General features: G+C 46.9%; 2 protein-coding genes across 26 annotated transcripts in view; both read right to left on the minus strand.

Annotated features, from left to right (window-relative positions):
- Positions 1 to 122: 122 nt before the first annotated feature.
- Positions 123 to 15737, minus strand: LOC106575326 (probable ribonuclease ZC3H12C). 7 transcript variants are annotated; one of them, XM_045698930.1, is made up of 8 exons: positions 15284 to 15737; positions 14489 to 14716; positions 7053 to 7156; positions 6035 to 6911; positions 5718 to 5857; positions 5392 to 5626; positions 4352 to 4458; positions 123 to 4115 (listed from the first exon to the last, which is right to left on the minus strand). In XM_045698930.1, exons 4-8 carry the CDS (start codon positions 6811 to 6813, stop codon positions 2788 to 2790), a joined length of 2589 nt encoding a protein of 862 aa, XP_045554886.1. In that variant the 5' UTR covers positions 6814 to 6911; positions 7053 to 7156; positions 14489 to 14716; positions 15284 to 15737; the 3' UTR covers positions 123 to 2787. The 7 variants fall into 7 exon arrangements, with proteins under 7 accessions (XP_045554886.1, XP_045554885.1, XP_045554887.1 ...); XM_045698929.1 differs by lacking the exon at positions 15284 to 15737 and adding an exon at positions 14909 to 15257; XM_045698931.1 differs by lacking the exon at positions 14489 to 14716.
- A 349-nt stretch (positions 15738 to 16086) lies between these two features.
- Positions 16087 to 18739, minus strand: part of LOC106575325 (mitogen-activated protein kinase kinase kinase kinase 4) — a 51750-nt gene continuing 49097 nt past the window's right edge. For all 19 annotated transcript variants that reach the window (XM_045698916.1, XM_045698915.1, XM_045698917.1 and 16 more), the window contains one exon: positions 16087 to 18643. In XM_045698916.1, the coding sequence (XP_045554872.1) occupies positions 18560 to 18643 (84 nt within the window). In that variant the 3' untranslated portion in view covers positions 16087 to 18559. The remainder of the gene's footprint in view (positions 18644 to 18739) is intronic.

Below are 18739 nucleotides of genomic sequence, written 5' to 3' on the forward strand. Positions count from 1 at the left end.
TTTTTTATATATTTAACAAATATAGTATTGGTTTAAATGATTTGTACCTCTGACACCAGTAAAAGTTGTGATAAGTGATTTTGAATGTCAGCGATTCTTTAGACAAGAACCTCGAACAACACTGTTCATCCATGGTTTAATTAATGCAGGGCAGACAACATCTTGATGCTTAGTTATAACAACATTCAATGAGCAGTTCATCTTTTGATCTGAAAATATACATTTTCTCACAAAAAGCAGTGTCCTCTATCTGGTTAGTTGCCACAAACATCTGATCACATCAGGAAAGGTAAAGCCAAATGAATCATTTAGTTAACTACACTAATTGCCATTGACTTGTTGCACATCAAATGTTTGACTCATTAGTGTTTTTCTTTATTTGAACTTGTTCAAACAGCTTGTCCTCGAGGCCAGAATGAAACCGGAGACATTGCATCTGTCCCATTATGGCGTCTGAGATCACGGGCAGCGTCATTGTGGCCATCTCCATTTTGAAGTAGTCCCTTTTCTTCTACGTCTATGAGTTGCCTCAACAGTGTTGCCCATGCTAAAACAGGCTTTTGGGCACTAAGAGTCCTCTATCTCTATGGATGAAACGCTGTCAGTCCGTGGACAGAGTATGCAGGTGAGTCAAATAAAAGGCCATATGGGTGGGTGGTTTAAGGGCGTCACACACAGGGTTGCCAGTTCAAATCCCAATATACTTAAAACGAATCACATTTCAAATCTAACAGTCTAAATGAACAGCTGTAAATGTGAAAAAACAAGCGTGGTGCCCTCCCCACTGGGACCAGAAGATCACAGGTTCTAATCTTGATGATGCAGGAGGATTGAAGCCTGGTGTTTTTTTTAAACCCAACAAATCACATTTGTTTCTGCCCTCAGAATTAGATCAAAGGAAAACTCATCTGTAATATAGTAAATGTTATTCTAAGTACATGAAATTCTCTGGTGTTATGGAAATTACAGAGTAACAATGACAACTCATCACATCTGACTACAAGACTATACATTTCCAACAAAACAAAGACACAAAGCCAATACTATATTTGATAGGCACGGAGTTGTCAAGCTAATATAATACAACAGAACTGATAAATCAAGCACAAAGAAAATATGATACAAGAACACTTGAAGAAAACATGGCTAACACTTTATTTTAAGGGTCCGTAATAAACTAAGTTAATTATTAATCATAGTTCATACACAAATGTATATATTTCCTTAAATATCCTGTGTTGTCAGTTTATTCTTTTACCAGGTACTGATGAAATGTCAAGCCCATCTTTTTGGGAGAAATTACACTGGTCACTCAAAACATAAAGCATAAATAGCACTCACTTCAGATCAGGGGCTGCAGAAATACAACTAATGTTTAGTACATTGGTTATAAATGTGGGAATAATGATTCTTAAAATGGGGAACACACTTTATAAATGACTTAAATGGTTTATTACGGACGATTAAAATAAAGTGTTACCAAAACATGCATAACAGTTTGCTGAACATGGTTCAGAGTATTTTATGCGTCATTAGCACAATGCCGTGTAAAGGCATTACTTTTTGCCCACGTCCGGGTCCTCACTGACACACGGTGCCAGAGAGAAGGTTTTTCGTTACAAAACAAAACTTTTTATTTACCGACTGCATATTTCAGGCAGCAGTTAACCCATTTCATTTCACCTCGCTGGCCACTTGGGTTCAACCCAGCCTTGGCTATTCTCCATCCCCCAGAAAGTCAGAATACCTCACCTTTTTTCATGTATCTAATTTGATTCATATTTCTAAACAAACCATGTCTAAAAATAATCAAATGTTGCCTGGAATATCTCATACAGTATTATAGTTTAAAATGCACCAGCTATATATAAACAGCTTTTCATGAATCGATTACACACCTACGGATATATATATATATATATATATATATATATATATATATATAATCCTAAATGAACGATACAATTTGTATCAACAAAGAAAGGCTTTCTGTCTACCAGGGATTGTGCCGGTAACTGTAACAGATTGTCTACATCAAGCTAAGTGCTCTGAGCCCTTTGGATAGGTCTTCAGGGAAAACAACCAAAGGGGATTTCCTTGGGATTTGAGCTTGAGTCTACCGTGTCTGTAGCAGCTGCAGGCTTGGAGCCAAAACGAGGGGCCAGAGACGTCCCTTACTAAAACAACAAGACAAGGTCGACGAACGTGCCCGTCTCTACAACTACTGCAAGACATTCTCTCAACTGAGAAGACTAACTCAGTCACCTACTATCACAACAACAACAGGCCCAAACAGAACACACAGCACTGAAAAACACAAAACAAATCGATTAGACCGATGCACGATTGAACACAGAAGATATACACATCCCCAACAACCAAGATTCTGTTGATAAATGGTCAATTTGGGGGTGAATGTTTACAAATGGAGTAGAAAATATAGAATAGAAGTAAGATTAGGCATATAAATCAGATCCCTCAGATTCCACCGTTATTTTTTAAATGTTTCACACAGCGGAGGAAAAAGTGATTTGTAAATCAACGCATATCCTCACCTGCACATGATTAACACTAAGTTATCCACAAACAAATGTACAGTCAAACAAATTCAAACCCTTATATTGTCAAAACTACAACTAAGTGTTGTTATGAATAGGGAGAGAGTAGTAGGCTAGCTGGCCTCAGTAGCCGGACTTCTCAGCCAGGATGGCGGCAGCTAGCTGCTGGGCGTCGGTCACCTGGGGGTTCCTCCCCATAACCCGGCCCACCAGCTCAGAGGGGAAGATGTTACACAGGTTGAGGTAGACCTTCCCCCCGCACCTCCCCGCACCAGCTCAGGGCGGGGGGCTCCTGCTGCATGTGGTGGGGGGGCATGGACGGGTGGGATGGCTGAGGGGCATGGGATGGGTGAGGGGGCTGAGAGGGGTAGGGTGGGTGAGGGGGGTGGTAAGAGTGTGTGGTCTGTCCCCATGGAGATGTGTGTCCCCAGCCTACATCGTGGGTCTCTGGGAGACTCTGGTAGGCCTCATAGTGGGACTGAGGGAGTTGGCTGCAGTAGGGATCCCAGGAGAAGGCTTTCGGCAGCGGGGAGCGTTCGTACAGCCGGGAGTCTGACAGCGTCTCCAGCCGCGTGTTGGCCAGGCAGCGGCCCAGAGGGGAGCCAGCAGGGTAGGGGCCGGACTGGGACACAGAGGGGTAGTCTCCAGGGCAGCTGGAGCGGGCGCCTACGGCCTGGTGCTGGAGGGGAGGCGGGAGGGGGTACAGAGGGCGCTTCAGGTGGGGGTCAGGGGGCTCGTGGTGGGGGAAGCTGTGGCCCCGTGCCAGGCTCTGGTGATAGCCATGGAGGACAGAGGTGTGTGGGGAGGGTTGGGGGTCGAGCAGGGGGGCAGAGTGTTGAGAGTACAGGCGGTTGTGTTGATGGTGCCGATGATGCTGATGGTGGATGTACTTGTCCAGCAGAGGACCGGGGCAGCACAGACAGGAGGCTCTCTCTCCGTACGAGTCACATCCGCTGTTGCCACAGTCTGACGAGCCCAGCAGACGCAGGTCCGTGTCCAGCGGGAAGCGGGACACCGGACTCCTCCGTGCTGCCAGGCCAGAGTGGGCCGGTGTCACTGAGTAGTAGCTCTGATCTGGAGAGTCACAGCTGGAGGAGTAGGGGTCAGGGTGGGGGGGCGGCAGGGTCATGTAGGGTGTGTCCCTGCCCAGGCTCGGTGGCTGTTCCTGGGGGTCGCTGAGGGCAGAGGAGGGGGGTCCTCCAGGGGCAGGGGACAGAATAACACTCCCACTACAACAACTACTCCCACTACTACTACTGAGGCTGTTGCATTTCTCAGCGTGTCTCAGCTTGTCCTCTGCCTCGCCGTAGGACAGCGCCCGGATGCTGGGGTCACACTGCCTTTTGGGGGCAGAACCTCTCTTGGTGCCCATCGCTACATTGTTGGGCACGCTGTGGCTCTTCACCAGCCCGGCCTCGCCAGCCTGGCCCTTGGCGCTAGTAGAGGTGGCAGAGGTCTTGGCGCTGGCACGCAGCTCGTCTGCCACCGAGCGCTGGCACTGGGCACTCCTCTCCGGGTGGTAGTACTTACACTTGTGGCCGTAAGTGCACTTCTTGCCTAAAGAAAGGGGGAGAAAGGATAGGGTACTGGTTAGCACACAGCCTAGTGATGTGGCAGTGGTTCACTTAGAAAGTAGCAACCCAATGCATCTTCAGCACCAGTAGCTGGAAGTCATCCAGCTGATGAAGAAATGATTAATTCACATTATAACAGTGGGAGAAGTCTTCGTCATGAACATGGTCAAGGTACAGTGATAAACGTACTAAAGAGTTAATAATAATGGTGGGGCCCACCGTAAGGACAGGGCTGCTTCTTGTGCTCTGGCATGATGGGACGTTTCCTCAGGAAGTTCTCCAGACTGGGACCATGACGACCTAGAGGGTCATCAGGAGGCATGAACCTGGGAGGGAGGGGAGAGGGAGGAAGGTGAGGAGCGAGCGAGAGAGAAGAGCGAGAGAGAGGGAGGGGAGGAGCGAGAGAGGGAGGGAGGGGAGAGAGGGAGGAGCGAGAGATAGGGAGGGAGGGGAGGAGCGAGGGAGGGAGGGAGGGAAGAGAGGGAGGGGAGGATTGAGCGGGGGGGTAGAGAGAGGGAGGGGAGGAGCGAGCGTGAGAGAGGGGCGAGGGAGGGCGGAGAGGAGCGAGGGGAGATAGGGGTGGAGAGAGAGAGAGGGAGGGGTGGAGAGAGAGAGAGGGAGGGAGGGAGGGGAGGAGCGAGGAAGGGAGGGGAGGAGCGAGGAAGGAGCGAGGAGGGAGGGAGGAGCGAGGAAGGGAGGAGGAGCGAGGAAGGGAGGGGAGGAGGGATGGAGCGAGGGGAGGAGCAAGGGAGGGAGGAGCAAGGGAGGGAGGTGGGGAGGGAGGGGAGGAGGGAGGGAGGGGGGGAGGAGCGAGGGAGGGGGAGGAGCGAGGGAGGGGGGGAGCGAGGGGGGGAGCAAGGGAGGGAGGGGGGGAGCAAGGGAGGGAGGGGGGAGGGAGGGGAGGAGCGTGAGGGAGGGTGGGGGAGGAGCGAGAGGGAGGGAGGAGCGAGGGAGGGAGGGGAGGAGCAAGGGAGGGAGGGGAGGAGCAAGGGAGGGAGGGGGGGAGGGAGGGGAGGAGCGAGGGAGGGTGGGGAGGAGCGAGAGGGAGGGTGGGGAGGAGCGAGAGGGAGGGAGGGGAGGAGCGAGAGGGAGGGAGGGGAGGAGCGAGAGAGGGGGGAGCGAGGAGCAGGAGGAGGGAGAGAAATTATTAACATATTAACATACATAATCCTATACAGCCAAGTATTAGCATAATGATCATCATACCACTTCTAGGCTAAAGAAGATGGATGCTAAGCCGGAGCCATATCGCTCCTTACTTGTCGTTGACAAACGAGTACATGAGCAGCCGCTCGTCAATTAACTTCTTCCACTCTGGCTTCTCACTGGCCAAGTCGCGGTAGTTGTCGTTGGAGACGATGATGCCGTCGGACTCGTAGGCCAGCTTGACGATGAAGCGGTCGTCGTAGCAGACCACCCGGCGACCCTGGACCCGACGAGATGGAGTGAACACCAAGATCTTGTCCTTCTCCAGACGACGTAAGATATCCTGGTCTAGAGAGAGGAGAGAATTGGAGAAACGTGTTATCCAGTGAGCACTGAGGCCCATCTGACATATGTATGTGACCTCTAGGTATGTGTTTACCTGTGATGAGGGCATCAGGGCGGGACTGCTCTTTCTTCCAGGACGGCACAAACACAGTGATGTCACGGTGACCTCGCTCCAGGAACCAATCAACAGCCAGCTGGATGCCGTAGCAGGAGAACACCTCCTTATTGCCATGGCTACCAGAGATGGAGACAGACGTTAACTACCTTACAGGCTCTAGCATCATATCAACAATATGTAGGTGACTTTGACAACAGTTACACAACGACCTTTACAACGGACTACAATGGAGGAAATAGGCATTGTGCGTTTTCTGTAATCAAGATGACCGTCTATGGTTCATTGACCCTCACCTCATTGCCACGTTGCTACCGTCCAGGACGACGGGCCGCAGGTTGTCCTTGTCCCCCAGGAGGAAGTCTGTCTGGTAGGGGGAGTCTGACCTCCCCTGCTGCGCCTCCACTGCCTCCACATACCCACAGGTAGAAGTGGAGGAAGAGGAGGAGCAGGAGGAGGGGGCGGGCTGTGAAGCCGTGGACAGAGTCAGCTGTTGGTTTGTCTCGGCCTTACGGCCCAGTTTGACCAGCTCTCCCAGTATGTTGTTGATGAGCGTGTACGGCCCCAGCTTGGCCAGCACCAGCCGCACCAGCTCCTCGGCGTAGCCCAGCTTCAGGGCAAACTCCAGCTTGGACTGGTACTCCCTCAGGGCTGCCCCGGGTGAAGGCTCCCCCGACGGAGGGTCAGGAGGCCCCTCGGACCCCAGGTCCACACAGGGAGTCCTGCACAGAGGTTGGTGGGTGTTGGGAACAGGCACACCTCTATCAAGCTCAGATACGGACACTCCTCCAGCCGGGTTAGAACCGGTGCTGTTTCGGGCTGGCTCCGGGTCACTGTCGAACCCAGCGCTCTCCTCCCCCACCACCTCCCCCCCCTTCCCCCCAGGCGTGGACAAGCTGCAACTGCCGCTGCCCTCGCAGGCCTCTTCCTCCTCCTCGCCCCGCTCCACACTGGGTCCTGTATCGGCGCCAGCCTTCCTGCTGACGGAGCCTTCGATGTGGAGGTACTCTAAATCCAGCCCCAGGTCTGGGATGCGGCCTGCTGCATCCTCCTCCGCATGGTCCTTCAGGCCCATGAATCTGTCACAAACATCCAGCTCTGGGCTGAGGCCTGACCCGGAGGACCACTCCCGCCACTTCTACCCCCGTCTTACCGTGTCCATGGCATGAGTCCCTGTGAGAGAGAGAGGTAAAAGAGCGAGTTAAATGGATGGTTCAAAACAATGACTTGACTTCAGTTTAAAAACAATAGGAGGGAATCCATGAAATGTCTTGTTAAAGTTCAGATTTCAGGAGACATGCATCTCATACACACCTCTGTTGTCAGTAACCTGATGAGAAACTTCAACAGGCTTGACTATCGACCCCTGGGAGATTCATTTCTTGGCTTTAGTGAGGATAGGTAGACGGAGCTGTGAGCTTCACACGAGAGAGAGAGAAACAGAATCATTTTATATACTAAACTAATGATCCTCCATAAACCAATACTTGACACTTTTGGACAAATTGTACTGCAATAAATACAGAACTTGAACTACGCTCTGCGACAGACTGCTCTCTTAGGAAACATATGGGAAGTATTGGATGTTTTCATTGTAAAATAAGGCCATGTCTAGGCTACTCAAACACTGAACCTAATTTGGTTGTGTTGGATGTGACTAGCTGACCTGAGCCGAGCTTGGATTGGCTGAGACAAAGAGGGGTGCGTTCCTGGGGGTGCCCTGTCCTAATTAAGGGGTTCCCGCTCTTTTAGAGGGGCCAGCCACGGCGTGCCGCCTCTCACCCAGCCCATGTCACAACACATCAATCTCAGGGGGAACAGAGGATGCTCTGTTTAAACACAAATAGCCGTTATGTGTTGGGCTAAAGCCTGACTCCCCCCGTGCTTCAGGAGCATATGGTTCCTCCCCTGGGGGAAGAGTCACTTGTTTGAACACTAAAGGAACAGGAAGTAAATCAATAGAGACACTCAGGCCTCAATGGTAACCAATAGGGTGGCAGAATTTGATCACTTGCAAGATGCAATTAGGAAATATTAGGTCTGCTCCTCGAAGATAGGGCACCATGGTACTTGGGGTAATTTCCATTTCAATCCAGTCATTTCAGGAGTCATTTCAGGAGTCATTTCAGCATTGAAATACCAATTCAATGGACAAATCCTCACTTAAAACAAATGTCCATTTTCAATTCTTGAACAGGTGTTTCAATAGATCTCTTGTATTGTGAAATGGATTTGAAGACCCCAACCCAGACGGGCACGATAAACAACAGCATATTATAATATCACAAGAAATCACAGTCAGTGTATAGCCCACAGCATCATCATTTAGTCATAACTGTGCAACAATGTGGTTACAGGGCATCATCACGTTAGCAGATACATCTGTTGAGTCTGTAGCCTGTAGCCTTTTTAAAGGTTACCTAATACCCAATCCACATGTTTTCATGTCTGCTAAAATGTAACAACCATTTAAAGGTGTCATGGTGGGAGGATGGGAGTGTGCGCATTACATGAAAGAGGGCTGCTTAGCAACATGGCCCAGGGTTGCTAGGCTGCAGCGGTTGAAAGAATGTCCCCTAAAAAGACAGAGCTGGAATAATTCTGTCCTTTGTGCACAAAGGAAGACCCGGGGAAGAGGGGTCTGACTGACGGTCCCCAACAATGCAACTACCAGTTGCACTCAGGGTCACCTCCGCTGCAGAACATGCCGATGAGGGTGTCAGCCCTGCTCTGAGGCCTTAGCTCAGCATCTTTCAACACGTGTTCTCGCGGGGACTCCTGTTGACCTAGCTCCCAGTTAAGGAGAGAGACGGACGGCAGAGATTTGAAAAAGACTTTGGCCACAGACCCCAGAGGCTCACAGAAGCTGCTTCAGACATGCAGATAATACAATGTCGGCTAGAAACCCAAAAAGCCGTTACAGAAATCTTACGTCATGTAGCCTTACCACATTTTCCTTTGAATAACGCAGCTCATTATCAGTGACAGCATAACTATCAAGCTGTGTGGACTGTGATGTCACGCCTTGTTGGACAGCCGTCAGAGTCCGTTTCATTCGATAGCATCTTTCGAACATCAGCCCAGAGTCCCTCCTCCTAGTATTGGCGGTGCATTCATTGATTGAAGCACTGAAGAAGTAGGCTAATGAATATGTAACACAGGGCTTTGGGGGCAGCGGTGTGTGGGATGGGGGGGGTCTGGGTTTTCCCTCCTTGGTTCTGGTGTTGGTGGGGAAAGGGGGGGGGGCTGCCTGCAGAGTTGAATTCTTTCCAAAGAAAAGGAAGGGTTTGCCCTGTTCAGCACTGGCTGGGAGGGATGGAGGGTTTGCCCTGTTCAGCACTGGCTGGGAGGGATGGAGGGTTTGCCCTGTTCAGCACTGGCTGGGAGGGATGGAGGGTTTGCCCTGTTCAGCACTGGCTGGGAGGGATGGAGGGTTTGCCCTGTTCAGCACTGGCTGGGAGGGATGGAGGGTTTGCCCTGTTCAGCACTGGCTGGGAGTGATGGAGGGGGCTGTTCAGCACTGGCTGGGAGGGATGGAGGGTTTGCCCTGTTCAGCACTGGCTGGGAGGGATGGAGGGGCGCTGTTCAGCACTGGCTGGGAGGGATGGAGGGGGCTGAAGGCTCTGCTGCCATTAACCAGGGCAACAGATGTCTTCTGGAACCGCAGGGGAACGAGAGCAACTTCTGGTCCTCCCCCTCTCTCTCTCCCTCCCTCCCTCCCGCTCCGCGTAGCACGCTCCATGGAGCCCGCTGCGTCCGCCCCGCCAGACAGAGTCACGTGACACTAAAAGGGAGAACCTTCTCTTCACCCTAAAAAAAAAAATCACGACATTGTCCCTTCCCCATCTCATCAGCAACAGGACTCATACGCCACCACCCAGCCAGTGAGAATGTTTCTAGAACATTCATCTCAGTGGGCCAGTTTTTCCAGTAATGTTGTTCATCCAAAAGTATTTTGAAGCAAAGGAATTAACAAATAATTTACCTTTTAAAACCAAACTATTATCAAATTGGCCAAGTCTCCAATAGTCTCTTAGAATTCAGAACTAGGCCTAAACCATGGACATGAAGCTTAGTTTGGTCCTCATTCACTGTCGGAGAGATTATTCTGTCAGAGAAAGTAAGAGGAAACAACTATACTCCACAATAACCTAAATAACAGAGTGAAGAGAAGAAAGCCTGTACAGAATAATAACCTAGATAACAGAGTGAAGAGAAGAAAGCCTGTACAGAATAATAACCTAAATAACAGAGAGAAGAAAGCCTGTACAGAATAATAACCTAGATAACAGAGTGAAAAGAAGAAAGCCTGTACAGAATAATAACCTAGATAACAGAGTGAAGAGAAGAAAGCCTGTACAGAATAATAACCTAGATAACAGAGTGAAGAGAAGAAAGCCTGTACAGAATAATAACCTAGATAACAGAGTGAAGAGAAGAAAGCCTGTACAGAATAATAACCTAGATAACAGAGTGAAGAGAAGAAAGCCTGTACAGAATAATAACCTAAATAACAGAGTGAAGAAAGCCTGTACAGAATAATAACCTAAATAACAGAGTGAAGAAAGCCTGTACAGAATAATAACCTAAATAACAGAGTGAAGAAAGCCTGTACAGAATAATAACCTAGATAACAGAGTGAAGAGAAGAAAGCCTGTACAGAATAATAACCTAAATAACAGAGTGAAGAAAGCCTGTACAGAATAATAACCTAAATAACAGAGTGAAGAAAGCCTGTACAGAATAATAACCTAGATAACAGAGTGAAGTGAAGAAAGCCTGTACAGAATAATAACCTAGATAACAGAGTGAAGAGAAGAAAGCCTGTACAGAATAATAACCTAAATAACAGAGTGAAGAGAAGAAAGCCTGTACAGAATAATAACCTAAATAACAGAGTGAAGAGAAGAAAGCCTGTACAGAATAATAACCTAGATAACAGAGTGAAGAGAAGAAAGCCTGTACAGAATAATAACCTAGATAACAGAGTGAAGAGAAGAAAGCCTGTACAGAATAATAACCTAAATAACAGAGTGAAGAGAAGAAAGCCTGTACAGAATAATAACCTAAATAACAGAGAGAAGAAAGCCTGTACAGAATAATAACCTAGATAACAGAGTGAAGAGAAGAAAGCCTGTACAGAATAATAACCTAGATAACAGAGTGAAGAGAAGAAAGCCTGTACAGAATAATAACCTAAATAACAGAGTGAAGAAAGCCTGTACAGAATAATAACCTAGATAACAGAGTGAAGAGAAGAAAGCCTGTACAGAATAATAACCTAAATAACAGAGTGAAGAAAGCCTGTACAGAATAATAACCTAGATAACAGAGTGAAGAGAAGAAAGCCTGTACAGAATAATAACCTAGATAACAGAGTGAAGAGAAGAAAGCCTGTACAGAATAATAACCTAAATAACAGAGTGAAGAGAAGAAAGCCTGTACAGAATAATAACCTAGATAACAGAGTGAAGAGAAGAAAGCCTGTACAGAATAATAACCTAGATAACAGAGTGAAGAGAAGAAAGCCTGTACAGAATAATAACCTAAATAACAGAGAGAAGAAAGCCTGTACAGAATAATAACCTAAAACACAAGGCCAAATCTACACTGGATTTGCTTACCAAGAAGAGAGTGAATGTTCCTGAGTGGCCGAGTTACAGTTTTGACTTAAATCTATTTGAAAATCTATGGCAAGACCTGAAAATGGTTGTCTAGCAATGATTAAAGAATGAATGGGAAAATGTTGCCCAATCCAGGTGTGGAAAGCTGTAGCAGAAAGACTCACAGCTGTAATCGCTGCCAACGGAGCTTCTACAAAGTAGACTCAGGGGTGTGAACATTTATGGAAATTAGATTTCTGTATTCCATTTTCAATAAAAGTGCAAACATTTCTAAAAACTGGTTTTCACTTTGTCATTATGGGATATCGTGTGTAGATGGGTGAGAATTTGTTCATATTTAATCAATTTTGAATTCAGGCTGTAACAACAAAATGTGGAATAAGTCAAGGGGTATGAAGACTTAGGCACTGTATATGTAGGACAAATTCAGACTATCCCAATAGATTATTCTTTTCAGTATGAAGTGTAGCATAACTTGCTACAACCTCCTTCTCGCAATTTGTTATTTTTCACTAAACTGTAAAACCAGAATAAACTAAAATGTTGAAACAAAAATGTGCACAGACAGTGTCTAATAACATACACCCTCTCGTGCTAAAAGTCCCTTAAAGAGGCTGTGAAAAGACATGGCCCCTAAGCCCTGTGAGAGCCCTATAAGAAAGAGAAACCTGTCACACAGGTGTGGGGAGACAATGTGTTCAAAGGTGACCACTCCACTGGTGAAGAGACATGCACTAAATCACTACACATTCCAAGGGACAATAACACACAGAGGCCTAATTGGGTACAGCTAAATACTAACATATTAGATGTCACTACAAATGCTCATGGCAACTTGTTTTCTTAAAACTGTTATAATTCTGTCAGAAGACATTTGACATAAGCCTATTGAAATTCTGCATTGAAACAGACATGGTTTGATGGGAAAGTGCCTAAATAGTTAGGCTTAATATCTCCACTTACCCTGACCTCAGCAGAACATCCAACAGCCAAACAAAGCAAACCTCCTTAGTAAAATGGCCTTAAGGAAATAACTGGGTTCATTCCACCATTAGAGAAAGCATTTAGAAGCTCATTGATCCCTGCTCAACAGATGTGAGCAAAAAAATGAAGTATTTCACAATCCATACGCTTCCTACTCTTCAAACCCAAAATCCAAGGATAGTGTGTTTACCATAAAGGCACAGTTTTTCCCAAGAAAGCCAGGCAGGTTGAACAATGAGTGTCTTAACAGATGGAGCTACAATGTCGACCATTCGTCGGTTAGACACTGGCTGCCTGGCTCCACCAATGGGAGTGCAGTGACCTCACAATGAGACACACAAACGCAGGCGGGCAGGCGCATATGAACACAGTCTCCTATAGGCACGCGTAGACAGAGATATACACACACACACACACACACAGCCCCTGTCACTCTGAAAGGGTCTTCCCCTGTGTGAGCAATGAATCAAATAGGGGGTGTATGGTCAATAACAGAGGCACACAAAGGGAGTCACGCAGGCAGCTGCAACATGAGGCCAGCGCTACTAGAACACAGGCCTGGGTTGAGGAACACCTGGCTAGCTGGGGAACTGCAGCAGCTCTAACCCCTTTGTTTTGGCTGGGTTGGGGTGAGGGTCAGGGTTACACACTTCTACTGGCGTAAATCATGTTAAAAGCACTGCATGTCCTTACAGAGAACGCAAGAGGGGAGGGGGGAGTCACAGTGGGGTGAAAGGGGACAGGATGGGCATGTAGGGTGGGCTGGAATGAGTATGAAAAGGGGGACTTTTTTTTATTGTTGCGGGCGGCACACTTTAAGGGAAATGACTCGGAAGCACAAAGAATTAGTTTAGTTCCTGAACTTTAAGTTGGGATAAACACTGCATGTATTTAGGCTAGAGAAAACAAAGGCAAGTTTAAATGAAGTTGGTGTTGCTGGACAGAACTTTTTTTTTATAAACAAAAGTAAAATGCTCCCAACTGTGACTTGTTTATCTGACACAAGTCACTGTTGGGACTGTGAGAGTATCAGCTGTTTCAGCACTCAGTATTACCTTGGCTGTGTAATAGAACCACAGCAGCTGAGGAGAGCAGAGTAGCCTGGGCAGATGTCTGAGGGCTGGAGGCAAAAGAGTAAAGCTGGCCCATGGTACTGTATATCAGTCTAATAACATAGTAGACCAGGGATCTTCAACTAGATTCAGCCACGGGCCAATATTTTCTGGAGCAGATGGATGGAGGGCCAGAACATAATTACAAATAATTAGTAGACTGCAAATTGACCACAAGAAGTCCAAACAAATATGTTTGACTTTAACAATCATTACAAACTTTGCTTACATTTGAATCCCATCAAATTCGGCCCACCAGTTGGTGAACGCTGCAGTAGCCCATTGACCGTAAGCTGCCAGCCACTCTCAGTTACAGCGGCTTAGAGACCATCTGCCCCCTTGGCTTAAAGTAAACAGGTGTCTTTATGACAACTGCTGGAAGTCCACCAACATACTGTATAACATAGTCTAATAACACAGTAGCCCATTGACCATCAGCCACACTGTTACAGTGGCTTAGAGACCATCTGCCCCCTCGACTTAAAGCAAACAGGTGTCTTTACGACAACTGCTGGAAGTCCACCTATACCCCGATTTGCAGTCTCAGACAGCCACAAATAGCTGGCATTCCTCAAAATGGCAGGTCGTCTTCAACACAGCACTCCAAACACCACACAGTTTTAAAGGTTAGATGTTTTTTCAACAGTAATAGGCCTAGGACAATAGGCCTGAACTACGCAAATTACGGTTAAAAAAGCAAGTAGTGAAGTAGAGTCGGGGACACTTTCACTAGAAGACACTGCTCTGCCAGTGTCAAAGGGAGCAGAAAGGGGCCGTGTGGCCCCTGTCATACAATTAGGAATTAGAATAGTCATTTAATAGCATCTATGGCCACTGTGCTCTCTGACCTTTTATTTGACCCATCTGGCTTTTCAGTTACAAGGGCCACGTCACCACTGACCTCCAGCCATCTCAGTCAACATACACATGTTGAGTAGGCACAAAACAGAAGGAAAATTGAGTAAATATTTAGAAAATTATTTTGCCCTAATACATTTTTTTTTTTTTATAATTACTTTTGACCACTGACCAGTAATGGCTGCTATTGACAGGCTGCCTCCAGCCTTGGCAGAGAGGGCCAGGTCAGTGAGGAGCAGCAGCAGGAGTGTTGTGGTCCATGGGGCCAGGGTGAGGACCTGGAGGCAGGCAGGAGAAAGGGAGACACCCTCGTGGGACAGGCCAGCTGTTGGGCCAAGCAAACCCATTGCCCAGGCCAGACAACTCCCCAGTCACCCCGCCCAATTGTGAATGGTGGCTTCTGTTAAAAAAACAAATCTTTCATGAGGCCTCCATGCTCATGTCTAGGGTACAGGTGCCCCTCTCTCTTACAGCTGAATGGACAAGAAGAGACAGTGGGACATGTGCAGGCTGGCCTGGGTAACACACACGGGGCCTGATTGGATCTAGATCGCTAAATGTCTAACTTAAAAAGCACAAGAAATTCACTCACCAGTGGTAGGTAGCCAAGTTAGCGACATTAGAACCAGCAGCACTTCTTTGGTAGTCCTTACATGCTCTAGTCTACTATGCCAACAGCTGCTGGGCGTGGCATTCGACACAAAGTTGGCTAGCTAAAATGTAAAATAATTGACAGCAGCAAAATGATACCGTTCGTAGGTTACCTAACTATTTAGCTAGCGCTGACAGGATTAGACCGCCTGCAGCATTGCTGCTTCCTTTTGAAGTTCGACGTGCAATTCATACCGAAATCTTGATGGTCAGAACCACCAGTAACATCGTCCAAGCTAGCTACATACAAACGGCTAGTCAAATGTATGGCACTTGTATATGTGGCCCAAACTTGAAAATGTCTTATGAAACAAACCTGTCGTCATGATGCAGTTCACCTGCTGATGGTTGACATAAACATCCGGCTCGAGTTGTCTGGGAGGAAGCTAGAGCAGACAGGCTAGAGCTAGGAGCAGACAGGCTGGCGCTGGGAGCAGACAGGCTAGAGCTAGGAGCAGACAGGCTAGAGCTGGGAGCAGACAGGCTAGCGCTGGGAGCAGACAGGCTGGCGATGGGAGCAGACAGGCTGGCGATGGGAGCAGACAGGCTAGCGCTTGGAGCAGACAGGCTAGCGCTTGGAGCAGACAGGCTAGAGCAGACAGGCTAGTGCTAGGAGCAGACAGGCTAGAGCTAAGAGCAGACAGGCTAGAGCTAAGAGCAGACAGGCTAGAGCTAAGAGCAGACAGGCTAGAGCTAAGTGCAGACAGGCTAGAGCTAGGAGCAGACAGGCTAGAGCTAAGAGCAGACAGGCTAGAGCTAGGAGCAGACAGGCTAGGAGCAGACAGGCTAGAGCAGACAGGCTAGAGCAGTGCGTGGTACAGGGTCATCTTGTGGTGAGCTGACAGAAGTACAAGGAGTCTTTACTTGAAGATAAATTCATTAAAATGGGTTCAATTATGGTAATGTCATGCAACATTGGGGTTCTTTTACATGGTTTGTATAAATGTTACCATATTTGGAACACTTAAAATACAATATTTCCATAATGTTTCTTAGGCTCAGATTAATTTCACATTCAACAGACATTCGATTTGTTTACAGCCCCACATTTATTTCACACAATAGAGAAGACTGAATGCTTTATGTTAATGGTTTACAAAACTACCCCAGACAATTTAGTAAATTACTTAGGATTTTATTCAATGGAAAAAAGACCTTGAGGAAAATACAACAATTCCCATAATACACAGAGGACATAAATTAGAGTAGCATGGTAGAAACACTTGAGGAAAACATGTCACCTGGCAGGCAGAGAACCTTGTCACAGCGTTGCTGCAACGTTGCCACAGCCAAGGGCACACTGCTGTGTTATCCAGGAAAATCAGTGATTTAAACTCAGAATTTTGTCATTTTTGAAAAGTGAATGAACAGAGGTCGAGGGTTATTCCTGTACATGAACCTCCAAATGATACAAAAGCTAAAAAAAGGGATTATTGCCCTAAAATAAACCATAAATATTTATATTGATGCACATTGGTTTAACAAAACATTGCCTCTGTAAACATTTAACATAATGTGTGCATTAACTTTTATAAACCACTGCAGCCGCATAATTATAAGGGTAATAAAAATTACAGAAACAAACTAAGGAGTTAAAAATGTAATCGATACTTTCTGTAGTGGTTTGTAACACTGTTAAAATGTGGGACTTATGCCATCTTGGCATTGCACCGCGTTTCACAGATTTGCAGAGGAGAAAGCATCTCATATCTATATTCTTACAGCGTTGCGTTCTTTAGAGAGGCCTGGAATCATCTCACCCAAACAGGATGTGACAGTCCACTGTAAGAGGGTCAAGCTTTGGAGGGACATGTAACCATAGAGACATTATGATTTCCATTCTTGAAAAAAAAGTTTGTCCAAACACACACACACAAAGAATCTAACCTGGGTACCAGTCTATCTCAGAAGACAAGAACAGTGGAGCTCCTTGCTGCTGCTTCAGACTGGCACCCAGGCTAACCAGGAAACATTATGACAAACAAGTGCAGTCCCATTTTTCACTAATTGGATCAAGAGGCGAGAGGAAAACGAAAGAATTACAACCAGGAGCTGCTGGGGTTTGGAAAGGCTTCCAGGTTGTCGTCGTGTTGCAGTGGTGTGTTGCTTCAATCCATAGCATACGACTGCCTGGACTGGGACAGACTGTACAAAACAAAATATGTCCCCTTCTGCCCTCAGAGTCAAGATACTAAAATAATGCAGACAGGCTGAGGGGGTGAAGCTACCAGGCTATGGTGGTCTGATGGTATTAAAGAGTCCAACATGGAAATACAACGATTTCACAAATGTATCAAAATGGGGACCATGCTGCTTCATAATAGTTTTTACATGTAATAATTCAATCTCACTCAAATGTCAGATTTTGATACACTTCCCGTAGGAGCTATGAGCAAAACCTAATGCATTTGTCACAACAGATTGTACAAGTAGCGACAAATGTAAACCTGAATTCAGTGGAGGGGCCCATTAAAATGAAAAAACAAACAAATCGAACCTGTGGTTGCTGATACATTTGGATATGTTGTGGATTTTAAAGCTTCATCTACAAATCTTTAAGGTATATTTAATCTTGACACTTGTTCCATTGAATACCCTGGTCATCATGCTACCAAATGGTCGGTCAAAGTCATGACCAAGACCATTCTCTAGAGTCTACTGTACATATCAACCCATTCACAGTTTGCCCAACACGACCAAGGAGAGGCAATGTGGCACATTAAAGTAGAGGGAGGCTGGAAAAGACCCTCAGGAGTATATGGGACTGGAAAGGCCCCTATAAGGTTGCAGTGTCCTATTAAGGGTTAAGTCGACATCTTTGATGAAACTTCTCTCCACACTTTAACCCTGTTTGAACCCTTATCAAGAGGAAGGCCAGAGTGAAAAAGAGACAAACGTTCCATTTTCAATGTCAAGCACGACCCGTTTGAAAATGGAACCATGTGGTGGCAACGGCATGTCAGTCAGAGGAACTGATCTAAGAAACGCTCAACACAGAAGTTGACCTGAACATGACCTGGACTAAACACAATAACAAACTACTGTATGACCCTTCACCTGTCTGGTGCTATAAGCTTCCCTTCCTCCGCAACAGTCTCTTTCATTATTTTCCTCCCTCCTGTCACACAACCCCCCCCCCCCCCCTCTTTTCTTCCAATAGACACACATTAACATCTACTAGTGTTTTGAATAAGTCGGGCTCAGATCCCTACTCCCACTGGTGCAGGAGGTAAGGGAAGGCTCTAGTAGGGTTTGGGGGCCAAGAACCCAGGAAAGCTGATGACTTCTGTTGTCAGAGCAGAGTGGCCAATGGGCATGATGACAGCACTACCAACTGACACAAACAAACACAGTCCCATCAGCCTATAGGGACCCCGCGGCCTCCCCTTCATGATTTCAGTCCGTTTATCGTGCAATTGTCTTTTCTTATTTGAGACAGGTGATATTTAGGTATCGCGCCGCCTCAGAGCTCGGTGAAGCTCGGTACTCCAGCTGTACGTCAAGTTCAAGATAATCATTGTCATGAGTCATCATTATGGTGGTAATAAACCGAGGGGTGCTGTCTTCATGCTGCTGGGTGTGTGTGTGTACACTACCAGCTAAGCAGGGAGGTACGGCCCAGGGTCATGAAGTAGACCTGGCTGGAACCTCCAGAGCGCACCGACGCAAAGAACACCTGCAAGACATAGACGGAGTGAGTGAGAGAGTGAGAGAGCGAGTGAGAGAGTGTGAGAGAGTCATCATTATCAACATTGATGAACATCTATGCAAG

This window comes from Salmo salar, chromosome ssa17 (assembly GCF_905237065.1).
Source record: "Salmo salar chromosome ssa17, Ssal_v3.1, whole genome shotgun sequence".
In the NCBI taxonomy this organism is placed as follows: Eukaryota; Metazoa; Chordata; class Actinopteri; order Salmoniformes; family Salmonidae; genus Salmo; species Salmo salar.

What these genes read in the sequence shown, in the direction of transcription:
- LOC106575326 (XM_045698931.1), bottom strand. Translation starts at nt 6,813, where the DNA reads ATGGGCCTGAAGGACCATGCGGAGGAGGATGCAGCAGGCCGCATCCCA. An exon ending in GGTAGCAACGTGGCAATGAG is followed by an intron (nt 5,858 to 6,034) that starts GTGAGGGTCAAT and finishes CATCTCTGGTAG; the next exon opens with CCATGGCAATAAGGAGGTGT. An exon ending in TACTCGTTTGTCAACGACAA is followed by an intron (nt 4,459 to 5,391) that starts GTAAGGAGCGAT and finishes CCTCCCTCCCAG; the next exon opens with GTTCATGCCTCCTGATGACC.